Below are 14,322 nucleotides of genomic sequence, written 5' to 3' on the forward strand. Positions count from 1 at the left end.
CACAAGCTGCTTTTTAATGACCATTGAGGTCATTGCACTAGTGGACCCGTAGAAGCACTGGTTGTAGCGCAAAACGGCTGTCGTCTGTCTCTCCTCACTCCCGCACATCCCCCCGCCAACCGCTCCTCTGGATATGCACACTTGAATACAAGACTGTTAAAACGCAGCTTGTGGTGAGTGCCCCTTTTTTCATTATTCTTCAAAACAGTTATACAGAATACCTGGTTTTCTAATTATTATTTTAAAAATATAAATGTGAAAATTGTGATGTGCATTTGTATTCAGTCCCCTTTAGTCTGATACCTTAAAATAAAATCCTGAGTGACAAATTGCCTCCAGAAGTCACATAGTTAGTAAATTGAGTCCACCTGTGAATAATTTATTCCAAGTATAACTAGAGCTGCTCTGTCAACATTAGTTTAAACAGCATCATGAAAATCAAGGAACACACCAGAAAGGTCAGGAAAAAAGATGTGGAAAGTAAAGCAGGGTTAGGTTATAAAAAAAATTGTCCAAGCTCTGAACATGTCATGGAGCACTGTCCAATCCATCATCCAAAAATGGATGGGATATGGCAAAACGGCAAACCTACGATGACATAGTAACATAGTTTTTAATGACATGGTCATCTACCTAAACTTACATCCCAAGCAAGAAGAATACTATTTAGAGAAACAGCTAAGAGGCTGTAGACAGGTTTCCTTTAAGGAGGACCTGTCAGCTGATGCATGTGCTGGATTGCATTTTGGAGTCTCCCAGGATCCTGGATACTTCCTCCTGCTTTCTATTATGTGATGTTGTATGACAACAGCCCTTTCGATCTTTGTAATAGTGATATTCAGGTGAATGATACTTTGGGGGCATGTGTATCTATGCAGCGTTGGTCAAAAGCTGAATTTTTAGTTTTTGCCTTGAGTGACCCTTGAAATACATGATGTGAGCAAGGGCCCTTATATAATCTTTCTATAAAAAAAAAGTGTGCTGCTGCAGGAGGTAATGGAAAAGGCATATTGTGGAATCATAACATCTCACTATTCTTCTTGTGAATTTTAACACATGACAATACATTACATATCCCTAGACTCTTGATGAGAGAGCATATAGTAATGCTGATTTGCAGAGAACATGGAGACAATTTAACATTCCAAGAAATGAAGACAAAGTAACTTTTTATTTTTAAAGTGAATGCACACATAACACACACAACAAATGCTGATACAGACATCTCTAAATTTGCAAATAATCAAATCCTAATTTACAAAAAGGTCATTTAAAATCAACCAGTTATAGCGTTTCCTATACAATCACAGGATAATGACACATCAAGTCCATCCCTGGCATCCAGATGAATAAATAATTACAAAATATATATTTTTCCTTTTTTTTTTTTTTTTTGTTTCACATGAAGTCGATATGAAATATTGCATACATACAAAACACTATAAAGTACTTTTACATCTATCTCCGAAAAAGGACCAGCTATTTCGGTGTATGGAAAACAGAGACCAGACAAGATTGTATCATGAAACATGGAGCTTGTGTACCAGAAAATACCATGTTACTGATCCTTGTGCACTGCGGGTTGTCGAGAAATTCCACTAGCAAAGCCTGTTTGGGCAACTGAATGAGTCCACGTCAACCTTTACTACATCTATTCTGGAGAGTGACTAGGGCAATTTTCAAGTGGTTTTAAAACTAGGAAGCGTAATTACCTAATAGTGCAAAGCAAAAAACAGAAAATGCCTTAGTCCATTAATTATGAGCAAAATAGTGACTGTACAAAATGCCAAAAGAACAGTATAATACTTCAGAACGACACTGAGTTAACAATGATATACTATGTAAAAGTTGACTATAGTGACATTGTTAGGAATGCTGCAATGTTGCTGTCGGTTGAAATGTTAGTCGTAGTCCTTTATCTGATTGCCCCCCCCATGTACAGGCCCCTATACATAAAGTAGAGCTGACCCAGTCTGTCAGGACTGGCTGATGTGTATGGGGGCTTCCCAAATATTCCCAGACACATTGGGCCCAATTCATTAAAGGGAATCCATCGCCAGGTTTTTGCTGAGAGCAGCATAATGTAGGAAAAGAGACCCTGATTCAGACGATGTAGTGTAGTAGGTGTGAAATAATCAGAGTTTTCTCTGCTGTAGATGTAGCAGAGCTCAGAAAGCTAATTCCACACACACCACAGTGTTCTGTGTACATTGTCTATTGACAGTGAGCTGCTTATCACATGAAGGAGTGTGGTCGGACCAGAGCTCACATGCCATGTAGTCCAGGCAGTGATAATCTTCTGACGATAAAACCTTCATTGTATGGAAACAACAGCACAAAGCCTCATTGTGTCTTAGCCCCAACCTCATGCTGTCCTCAGATTACATAGCAAAAACCTGCTGACAGATTCCCTTTAATACTACAGTTTTTCTTGCCAGTCTTAATAATGGCAGCGCTGGTGTAGTATGTGTGTAATTCATTAAGAGGTGCACGCCTCTTAAAGAATAAGGCATATCTTACACCTGCCGTGCTCCGCTAGAAATGCTACTCCAGTTACTAGAGTGCATTTTCTAACGTAATTTAGGTCACTAAAGTGATGTAAATTTTGATGAATTTTCCAGGCAGGCCCACCCTGTCCCATCCAAGCTCTGCTGACTTTGACGGAACTGGCTGAGACTGGTGTAAAAATGGCAAAAAGTGCAAATAAATTTGTGCAACTCGATGTTTACAACATTTCAAGTTGTTTTACTCTAGAAGACTGTTAAAAACACTTGGATGAATTGGGTCCATTATGTCATGAGAAATTAGGATTAAGCATGGTCAATTTCCATGCCCAATCCTGTTGTTCTCACCCTAGCGATAAGCAGGTGCAAGAAATGTCTGACAGCGGATTACTCCCCTCTCCCCATACAAAAGCCATGCTCATCATTTTACTTAGATTATACCACAACGTAAACTGTTTAAAATATTTCACCTAAGTAGTATCATGCCATCAAGTTGTCAATCACATACCTGAACCGTTATAGTTTTACCTTTGCACAAACAGTGGGGTTAATGTAGTAACACTGTATGACGCAATTGGGCAAAAATGTTCTAATGCCATAGCAAGCAGTCGCCAAGTAGAATGCATACTGCACTGTCAAGCCATACTGGAGAAATACCATAGCCTTATAATATCATTAACATTAAGGTAAATCCATACTGGAGCTTGTATAAGACACCTATAATTAGATCTAGTCATTGATAGAATCAGATGATTCCTTTCATCAGTACCTATAGAAGGTATTCTTCGTAATTTCCATATACTCGTTCTACGCTATTTCACTTATGCATCTCAGCTTTATATTATGGTTATTTCCTTTTAAAACGACATTTCCAAAGGCAAAATGTAAATGTTCAATTTAACTAGAAGCTTTGGGAGAGAAGACGTGAAGACGTCCTGCTGTTGATGCACGATATAGAAATGAAGGATGAATTCCACCTGCAGTAAGAGATACCAGATGACAGCGCCCACCTGTATCAACAGCACAAGAGGGGCGGCACAGATACTCATTGTAACACTTTGGTCCCTCTTCGTGTGTCCTATGTGAAAAGCCGTGCATTCACTAGGCAGACATTACGCCTTGATGTAGAACGTCCTTTTGGCAGACATTTGGTTAAAGTAGAGAATTCAGGTGTTACAATTACAATATGGAGAATTCTGACAAATCTGTTTGATGCAAACAATCAATTTAAACCTGAACGACTCTATTTCCACATATATAAAAAAAATTGTGAATGAATATGGTGTAACTGTGCCAACCTGGCAGCAGGGTGAGAACACAACTAGGGTACGTAGGAATCCCCCAAAGAAACAAATGTGCTAGCGACAAGTTCTGCTCAATGCTAGCACTGCACTGAGCACAGAGGAGGCTGGCGTGGTGGATACGGGACGCCTGTAGGCGCAGGTTTTGTTTTACAATACCCCGGTACAATGTGTATAACACAAGCACACTCTGTGCAGGGTCAATGCGAGGAAAGGTTGTGCATTTCTGACATGTGCCAATGTCTGCAATCCTTCCCTGCCTGGAAATAATAACAGTGGTAAAAACTTCATCCATTCAGCTTCACAGTTTCATTTTTCTCTCCACTGGAAAAGGGACAACTTGGTAGATCTTTGCAGCCTCTGTGTTTGTGACAAGCTTGGTCCAAATAGGTTGGAAATGTCCTTTATAGCCAACGAAAGCTAGCTTATCTGCAGACAACACAAAGAGAGATAGAAAGGTCATGAAAATTGGTTCAAAAAGTTTAATCAAAGTAAAAATTTGTATTTTCAAGATCAGAAAGCCTGTGTTCTCATAAGTAGAAGGTCACCTGTAATTCATCCCTATGACACTGCATTACTGCCATTTGTGTAGAAGTAAAATACCTGCAGTGTCATAGCAGATACGTGACATATACATATAGGAGCTCAATCAGCATGACGGCATTTATTTGTTAGATCATTTTATTATTCATTTTGAATAAATGTACATTTGATTAAATACTGGGGAAGGGCATTACATGCAGTTCCCCCTGTAAACCATCACAATCAGTCCGGGTGTAAGAGGGTAATCCAACACAGAAGGTCATCCTTAGGGGATTTATAATCCCAGTGATTCCCTTACTATGTAATATGAGACCTATAAGCCTATAGTCTATTGTACGGCTGTAGAAAAGACACAAAAAATGTGCATTTGATTCTCTACAGATAAGCAGCATCATCAATTTGACTAATCACAGGAAATTAAGGAATTGCGGTTAAAGAGGTTGTCCACTACTTTAACATTGATGACCTATCCTTAAGATCGGTGGAGTGCGACACCGGGCACCCCCGCCGATCAGCTGTTCTTGGTGCTTCCGGAAGTCCTCAGTTACGCAGCTGCTCTGTCTACTAATAGTGGTCGCGACAGGATACTGAACATCCGCCCCTTGTTGATTTGAATAGGGGGCAGATGTGCAGCACTCGGCCGCGGCCACTATGAATAGAAAGTGCAGCTCCGGAATTGAGCACTTCCGCCCAAAGTTTTATTTACTTCCGGCTAAAGTTGTATTTGGCCTGATGAAGAGACATTAGACCCTGAAATGCATTTCCTTTGTAAAGCTTTTAAGTAGATACAAGTATATACCTGAAGCATACTCAGCCTGATGTGTTCCTGAAGAAGAAGTGGCTATGAAGGTGTCTTTTCATACCAGTCTACGTTACCTTCTACTGGAGATTGACTGGAAGATTCATCAGGACAACAGGCTTTGCAGTCCCCCCATATTCTACTGTAATTGGGTTACAATTACAAGTGCATTCTTCTCCCTTTTGGGAACTCTCCATTCTGCTACCTGTCGTTGCTTGTCTTTTACATATCACACGAGGTTCCATCTTTCATTTTTGTTATATATTTGTACACTTATTTTACTTATGAAATCTGTTGCTCAATTACTGGAAAACCTCAGTTTTAAACCACAGGCAAATAAAGTTTCAATTGTGGGCATGTAAAAGCACATCATAGTTTCTGCCTCCTTTACTCTATTCCCTCCCAGTCCCACCTTTTTCTACTTGACTCTCAGTTCTCTGGCTGTGTAGTCAAGCAAGTGAGCTGTCAATCAAGCAAAAGAATGTGGGTCTGAATGAGAATACAGCCAGGTAGGCGGATGCTTGGGAAGTGCTTTGACAGTCCCAGAGCACTTAAAATTAATTTACATATGAATTAAAACAGCAGGAGGTAACAAATTGTATCAGTAAACGTGTGGATGAATCAACCTTTCAGATAGCAACATGACTACATAAACACATTTGGGGGTTGGTCGTGAAGACAAATTCCCTTAAAAATAGATCTGTCACTTTGAAAATCCATGTCAGAATGACTGCAAAATCCTTTGTGAAAGTCTAACTCAATCTCCGCCACCTAGCCTGACTGACAGCTCTCCCTACTCTTGCTATATTATCATGTTGCCGAGTACAAGCAGCAGCTGGATTATAGAGCCATTCTGACATTGATTTTCAAAGTAACTATATCAGACTCATTAGGTCTAAGAGATCTATTTAATAATGTATGCGTTTGTATTGTGAAATCTGGTGACAGATCCGCATTAAGACTTTTATAAAAACTTGACTTTATCTTACCTTTTAGTTTTAGATCTGCATCAGCTCCAAGTTTCCCCAGGACCTTGATCCATGGTCCTTTGTAGTAAAGTCGTCCTTTTGATACGATGACCACAATGGAGCTGTAATGCAAAATTCATTGTTAGCCAATATCTTCCTAACTGTATGCAGGGGCATAACTATAGACGTGCAGAGGTTCCAGAGGCACTGGCCCCAGAGTCTAAGGGTGGGAAGTGCTTGCTCTGCCACATAGGTGGATTACCAGTGTTCATTACCTCTGTAATTTATTACAGGGTTATTGCTATTATTGCTACAATGTCATCACTGTGGACCTTAGAGATTAGTAGTGATATCAATAGTATCTGTGACATCACTATGCGCATTATTACCATATCTTGACATGACTGTTCAATATTCATGTACTGTGACACTACTGAGTCCTACTCACCTCCTGTTACTTCACTTGGTCATCACTACAGTCCTGTGGCAGAATTACTTTTGTAATCCATTTGCAGAGTTATCACTATTCAATCCCATAATACCACATGTGTTTTAGACCTTAAGTACTAAGCAGTTTATACATATTTTCGTTTTTGAAGTGCCGTAACTTTTTTTTATTTTTCCATTCAAACAGCAGAAGGAGAGCTTGTTTTTGTTCAGGCCAAGTTGTGTTTTTTGTGACTAAATTTTAGAGTACATATAATTTATAGATGAACTTTTATTGACTATTTTTGGGTAGTAATAAAAAAACAGCAATTCCACCATTGTTAGACTTTGTTGTACTTTTTTGGGGCGATCTGAAGCAGAAATCATTTGGTGCTTCCATGGTGAGGTGAAATAATCGGTAATTCAAAGCATTATTGCCTGTCAGTGTAAGGGCTCATTCAGACCTCAGTGATTTTTCTCAAACACAAAAAAAGGTATAAGTTTCATCAGTGTTTTTTATTTGATTTACAGAGTTTTGTCAAAGTGTCCGTTTTAACCATCAGAGTTTGAGCAATTTTTTTCTCGTATTAATAAAAAAAAAACTGATGGAGGAGACTTGTAGTAGAGAGTTTGGTCCATGTATTGTATCAAAATCAGACATGTCTCCATGATTTTCTGTGGACCATTTTGTCTACAGACGTACACGGGCAATACTCACACCTATTATAGTCTATGGGCCTCTTCACATGTTCCTGTATTTTTGCAGACTGAGACACAAAATCAGAGACCTGTCCGATTTTGATCTGATACTATAGGTATTATTCCTGTATTGTGACATCACTATATGTATTATTCCTGTATTGTGATATCTAGTGATGAGCGAGTGAGCGTGCTCGTTTAACCCTTTAAACGAGCACGTTCGGGTACTCACAGAGTATTTTGACGTGCTTGGCATTTCAGTAACAGCCGCCGTGGCTGCATGTGTCACATATGTTTGACAGGCTATTCCTGCATGTGTCACAGCTGTCTAACAGGTGTGACACATGCAGCCACGCAGGCGGCTGTTACTAAAAAGCCGAGCATGCCAAAACTACTCGGCGAGTACCCGAGCGTGCTCGTTTAAAGGGTTAAACGAGCACTATCGATCATCACTAGTAACATCACTATATGTATTATTTCTGTGATGTGACATCATTATATGTATTATTTCTGTGGTGTGACATCAGTATATGTATCATTTCTCTAGTGCATTTAGTGTTTAGTATCCCTGCGGTGGTGTATAACTGAGCATTCCCTGAGTTTTGCGTCATTACTGTATGTCACAGAATTATTCCTGTGCGGGGACATTGCTGTATGCATTTTAGGGATGTAGGTATAAGTAGAGAATACAGAGTATACAGTCACACATGGGACCCCTCTATATAGGAGGATACTACTAAATTTTGCATGTGAAGCTGGGGTGCCTTTTTGCATGGTCCAGGAACTTATGTCATGCTTATGGCATACAGATATTATACAATGAGAACGCTACTCACTTGTCATTGATGTTGGTCACATAGTTATCAAACTGAGCTGGGATTCCTTGTAGTATGGCAGTTTTGAAGCTTGCACTATCTACAACTTTCCCTTGACTTCCATCAATCACAACCACTTGTATCCCATCATCTGGCATGAAGAACTTTTTGCTATCCACCTGTAATACAGATTTTCATGTATAACATCAGTGGACGTTTTCTTGCTGATCGTCCCATTAGCAGAATATGGATTCATAGATTTCTATAAATGAGTCCTCCATTGCTAAACTAGATCTGTTACGTAATGTACTAGAAAGGCTATATATTTTTTCTAAGTATACAGATGATAAGTACTTTGGAGGTCTCGGGTCTGTATGCATTATTTATGGTCCCTCTGTATAGGGACTTTGGTGCTCACTACAAATAGCTGCCCTCATTTCAGCACTGTCCTAACAGGGCAATCAGAAATAAAGCAATTATTATACACTTACACTACTCTGATAAGGGAAAACAATACTCAAATGTAATTTAATAGCTACTAACAATAGAAAAGGAACCAGCACTGAGATTGAAACATGTATGCAGCAGTGTAACCCTAAAGACCAGCATACACAGACTACTGACGACCAAACTCGCAGATATTGACAGGTTCGGATAACAATCTACCGTGTATGGAGGTGATCGCATTGTTCTCCTGGGGATAAGCCGCTGGTCAATGTATCAGCTGGAAGCTCTGTCATAGAGAACACAGGAGCGCTAATGGGATGGTCAGCAGAAATGACTGTCGGCCAAGCAGAAGTATCGTTGGGTCGACAGCCATCCAATGTATATGGCGGCCTTAAAAGGCTGACGCTAGGGACACGACAATGACTCTCTGCCACACTGAGTCAGTCCACTGACTGTAGGGTATCACTAGCTATGATTTATAAGTTGACACCCAGATATCCCAAGACTGAAACATGAAACCCTTGTCATGGCATGTTGTACCACGCTATGGTCCGAGGGTTTTACTGTTTTAATGAGTGTAATTGGGTAAGGTAGATTTTAGAGCGATGGTCCAGAGATTTCTTACCTCTATGTATGCAAAGTCGTCTTTCAGATGGTAGTATCTTGTGTTATAGGACTCCACTTTGATCTCTAACAAGTGATCCTTAGTCTTCTCCTGGAAGAGAATACATTTTTTTAGCACTACCACTGCCTAACACAGAGGGGCCTCAGCTCAAATATTTTCAATAATATTTTTAACCCCTTTACCCCCGAGGGTGGTTTGCACGTTAATGACCGGGCCAATTTTTACAATTCTGACCACTGTCACTTTATGAGGTAATTAGTCTGGAACGCTTCAACGGATCCCGCTGATTCTGAGACTGTATTTTCGTGACATATTGTACTTCATGACAGTGGTAAAATTTCTTCAATATCACTTACGTTTATTTGTGAAAAAAACAGAAATTTGGCGAAAATTTTGAAGTTTTCTAAATTTTAATTTTTATGCCCTTAAATCAGAGAGATATGTCACACAAAATAGTTAATAAATAACATTTCCCACATGTCTACTTTACATCAGCACAATTTTGGAACCAATTTTTTTTTTATTAGGGAGCTATAAGGGTTAAAAGATGACCAGTGATTTCTCATTTTTCCAACAAAATTTACAAAACCATTTTTTTAGGGACCACATCACATTTGAAGTCACTTTGAGGGGTCTTTATGACAGAAAATACCCAAAAGTGACACCATTCTAAAAACTGCACCCCTCACGGTGCTCAAAACCACATTCAAGAACTTTATTAACCCTTCAGGTGCTTCACAGGAATTTTTGGAATGTGGAAAAAAAAAATTAACATTTAACTTTTTTCACAAAAATGTTACTTTAGACCCAATTTTTTTTATTTTCGCAGGGGTAACAGGAAAAAATGGACCCCAAAATTTGTTGTGCAATTTCCCCTGAGTAAGCAGATACCCCATATGTGGGGGAAAACCACTGTTTGGGCACACGGCAGGGTTCAGAAGGGAAGGAGCGCCATTTGACTTTTTGATTGTAAAATTTGCTTGAATAATTAGCGGACGCCATGTTGCGTTTGGAGAGCCCCTGATGTACCTAAATTGTAGAAACCCCCCACAAGTGACACCATTTTGGAAACTAGACCCCTCAGGGACCTTATCTAGATGTGTGGTGAGCACCTTGAACCCCCAGGTGCTTCACATGAGTTTAGAACATTGAGCCGTAAAAATAAAGTTTTCATATTTTTCCCACAAAAATGTTTTTCAGCCCCCAATTTTGCATTTTCATAAGGGTAACAGAAGAAATTGCACCATGCAGTTTGTTTTGCAATTTCTCCTGAGTAAGCAGATACCCCATATGTGGGGGAAAACCACTGTTTGGGCGCACGGCAGGGTTCGGAAGGGAAGGAGCGCCATTTGACTTTTTGAATGTAAAATTTACTTGAATACTTAGCGGATGTGCCCCTGATGTGCCTAAACAGTGGAAACCCCCCACAAGTGACACCATTTTGGAAACTAGACCCCTCAGGGAACTTATCTAGATGTGTGGTGAGCACCCTGAACCCCCAAGTACTTTGCAGAAAATAATAACATGGAGCCGTGAAAATAAAAAAATCAAACTTTTTCCACAAAAATAATGTTTTAGTCTCAATTGTTTTATTTTCACAAGGGTAAGAGGATAAAATGTGTACAAATATGTGTACTTTTATTGTTGTTGTTGTTTTTTTTTTCATAATAATATTTATTGATGGGCACATTTTATTTTTATTTTTGGTGGATTATTTTTTTAATTTTTTTTTAAATATTTTTTTTTTTTCATTTTGTAACACTTTTTGGACTTTTATTCTGTGTCCCACTCTGGGACTTTCACTTTTTCTATTCTGATCGCCTGTATAGCACAGGAATGCAGCACCATCCCTGTGCTATACAGGTTGTGAGTGCTGCACAGGGAGAAGATTCTTTGGGCATGCACTGCGCATGACCAAAGAATCTTCCTGCTGTCTGGTGACCCGGATGTTGTCATAACGACAGTGCGTCGTCATGGCAACATCCGGGAAGCCGCGGCAGACAGCGCTGGAGGCCGGAAGAGGAAGCGAGTATCCCGATCACCTCCCCTTGCCACCGCAATGCTGCGATTGACTTTGATCGCAGCATTGAGGGGGTTAATGTGCCTGGAACGGTGCGGAACCGCTACCTCCACGTAGCACCGGATGACAGCTGTGACAATCAGCGGCCACTGACTGCTGCCATCATGTGCTGGCTGATCGCAATCAAAGATCTGAAGAACTAACAGAATCTGTGCTGGATCAGCGGGGCCCAAAAGAGGCAAGTACAGTATATTTTTGGGTTTTACATCATTTATTGCTGTTTTTATTTTCTTTAATGGGCTAACATACTTAATGTTATGGCATAAGATCTTTTTTAAAGTAGAACAGCCCTTTCAAGTGTTAGCTAAAATATAAGATTTTTCCGCTCTAATGTCAGCAAGTATGTCGCCAATATTTTTATTTTTGGCGTACTGTGTGTAAAGTCCGTAACAAATGAAGGCAATGTATACCGGTTTAGAATTGAAGCACACGTATTACACAGATCCATAATACACCATCCAAATATTACCTCCATTTGTTCAATTACAAAAAACTTTTCTTTTTAAATTTCACAGATGCAAAAATAACGAGAAAATAAATGTGATATACATAAAGGCTCCAAACACAGATCACTGCCACATGAATGAGCTTTGTAGCTTTGTATAGGCTTGTATAGGCTTGTATAAGATCAAATTAATGTGGCTGAGTTGAATCTAAGGGGTAACGTTTCTCCTTGGGGAAAGTGACATGCCAGACATGTCAGTGTAAGGAGACTTATAAGCCATGTAATGCTCCTCTGGGAAATTGAATATGCAAATTGTCTCTTCAGAGAGGAAGAAGGCGTGAACTCTAGTGCCACCTATTGGAAGTAGCAATCCTAAAAGTCAATATCGACCCTTTAACAAGTCTTGCCATGTGTGACTGAGTTGTGTGGCTGAGTTGTAACACCGCTTGTTGATCAGCGTCCCACAAGGTGGCTTTTGTACATGAATTTATCGCTTATATAAGATGAGTGCTTTTTAATTTTTTTTGCATAAAAATTCTTAATCGCCTGAAGTCTGATGGATCTACGCTATTTAATCTTTTATTCAGCATGTGTTTGGGATCACAGGGTTCTGTAGGAACAAACAGAGCTAGCTCCCATAACTGCTGTTGGGCAGACACCAGTAAAAGAAGATTAGTGCTAAAAGTACTGTATCGCTGTGAACATCTGGATCTTTTTCACTCTATTTCCCCTGGTGAACAAAAGGGTGGCGAGTATCACATTTCGGTAGGCTTCTCTTCCATAATGGCCTAAAAGTTGTCGCACAGTGGACAATATTTTTCTAGATTATTGCACCCTTGGGTTTTGAGAACTAGCCCTATAGGACTGCTGCTCCCTTTTTGCATTATACATATGGATCGTAGCACTACTGCAAATGTATTTTTGTTAACCAGACACAATCCATGGATAAGAGTTGTGATATATCTAGAATAAAATAAAATCAGACTCTTTTTTTTTTAATCTTATATTTCCCTTCAACCTACTATAAATTTGCTAATGTAATGTTTAGCTGAACATGTTGGATGAAGCCATCCTGTTTACTGCATGTCCTCGCACTAAAGAGAACATTTCTGATAATAACATCTCACAGGATAGTTATTTATGCAATTCCCTAATATCCCTCAGTTTACATTTATACCAAACATAAGCATACTTTGTGTCATATATAATATATTACAACATTGGTTAGGAACTTTTTTTTCCCAGTACACAAAGATTAACTTTAATGATTACCGAAATTTCTCCCTCAGACAATATTATATCACCACAAAGCACAGAGCCCATTAAATAAAGATTGCACCCCGCCTCTCATAAAACATAACTATAGTGATTTACCAGATCATTCCCGCTCAGTTTCTTTGGCAGAGGCACATCCACTATGGGTATTTGGGAATATTTTGGGTAGACTGAAGCCTGGCAGTTACTGACACCGGAACCTTTTGGGATGTCGGCTTTGATTTTTACTCTCTCGCATCCTTTTACTGAGCAAAAGGCGAATTTCTCTTTTTCGTTTTGAGCCTTTAGCATTAAAAAGAGCAGCCTGGAAGAAAACAGTATACATGTAAAAATACGTCTGCGGCTTTCTGTTATATTTCTATGCACAAAATTGTAAAAGCGAATCATACATAGAATTTTTGGTCAGATTACAAATATATACAAAAATAACTAAGTTTTACAAAATATGGTTGTATTACAACATTTGATGAAAGTGAACTTTGCTTATTATGTTAGTATCTTCATCCAGCAGTTAGGTGGGTCTGCTATAACACCAACCTAATACACCAACCCTGGTATACTGGTAGGTAAGTGCAAAAATTAATGCATTGGACATAACTTTAGAAAGATGTCTATTATGGACTTAATCTTAACAACTTTTATTTGCAACTTTTTTTTTTCAGATATACAGTAGATAAAGGAAAAAGATCACATACCCCGACTCCTCATCCCAATAATAGTACCCCCTGCCAGGGTATGCCAGGTGAACTTTGTCCATTTGGAATGTGCGCACAAAGGTTCCCGTCTTGAATGTTTGCTTTGCGAGCCGATTGTGAATGTCTGAGAGGATGGAAAATGTTGTCCCTTTAGGGTAACAAAATCCTACTTGAATCCAGTCATTCCTAAAATAGGAGAATCATGTGTTACCACGAGTAATAAGAACTTAACATCAAATTTCCTAAAGAATCAAATAGCCAAGAAAAATATTACGTTTTGAGATGGCTATTTTTTCCTGGCTTGAAAGCTCGTTGCACGAAATTCTAGAAAAACACTTCAATTAATCCATGGAAACCATTTTATAGTGCCGGGAATACAAATAATAACACCATAAAGAGCAATTCAGGTTAGAAGTTTTATCTTTCTAGTTTTGTCTTAGGAATCGTATCCGAAATGTTAAAACATTCACCTCAGTAGTGATTAATAGCTTTTTGGCAACAGACTCTTTTTTTGGAGACTAATGTTCTCAGGAGGACAGTAACTTAGTAATATAGCCATAATAATGCACAAGGGAAATGTTCCTGCTACTTAAAACATGTCTTGTTATTCATGAACTTTGCGTGCCTTTCTTGTTACTTATGATGCCTTCAAACAGATGTGGCAATACGTATTCCTTCTCAGCTATTTTAGATGATGAAG

At 39.1% G+C, this 14,322-nt stretch overlaps 1 protein-coding gene across 2 annotated transcripts in view; it reads right to left on the reverse strand.

Annotated features, from left to right (window-relative positions):
- Window positions 1-1,152: 1,152 nt before the first annotated feature.
- The window catches only part of CEMIP (cell migration inducing hyaluronidase 1), a 131,268-nt gene continuing 118,098 nt past the window's right edge, over window positions 1,153-14,322 (reverse strand). For both annotated transcript variants that reach the window (XM_073653231.1, XM_073653232.1), the window contains exons 24-29: window positions 13,623-13,808; window positions 13,027-13,231; window positions 9,128-9,217; window positions 8,077-8,234; window positions 6,137-6,237; window positions 1,153-4,234 (exon numbers count right to left, since the gene is read on the reverse strand). In XM_073653231.1, coding sequence (XP_073509332.1) covers window positions 4,107-4,234; window positions 6,137-6,237; window positions 8,077-8,234; window positions 9,128-9,217; window positions 13,027-13,231; window positions 13,623-13,808 — 868 coding nt within the window. In that variant the 3' untranslated portion in view covers window positions 1,153-4,106. The remainder of the gene's footprint in view (window positions 4,235-6,136; window positions 6,238-8,076; window positions 8,235-9,127; window positions 9,218-13,026; window positions 13,232-13,622; window positions 13,809-14,322) is intronic.

The sequence above is a fragment of the Phyllobates terribilis genome, unplaced genomic scaffold (assembly GCF_046119375.1).
Source record: "Phyllobates terribilis strain yellow unplaced genomic scaffold, ASM4611937v1 Scaffold_11__3_contigs__length_659146591, whole genome shotgun sequence".
NCBI classification, from domain to species: domain Eukaryota; kingdom Metazoa; phylum Chordata; class Amphibia; order Anura; family Dendrobatidae; genus Phyllobates; species Phyllobates terribilis.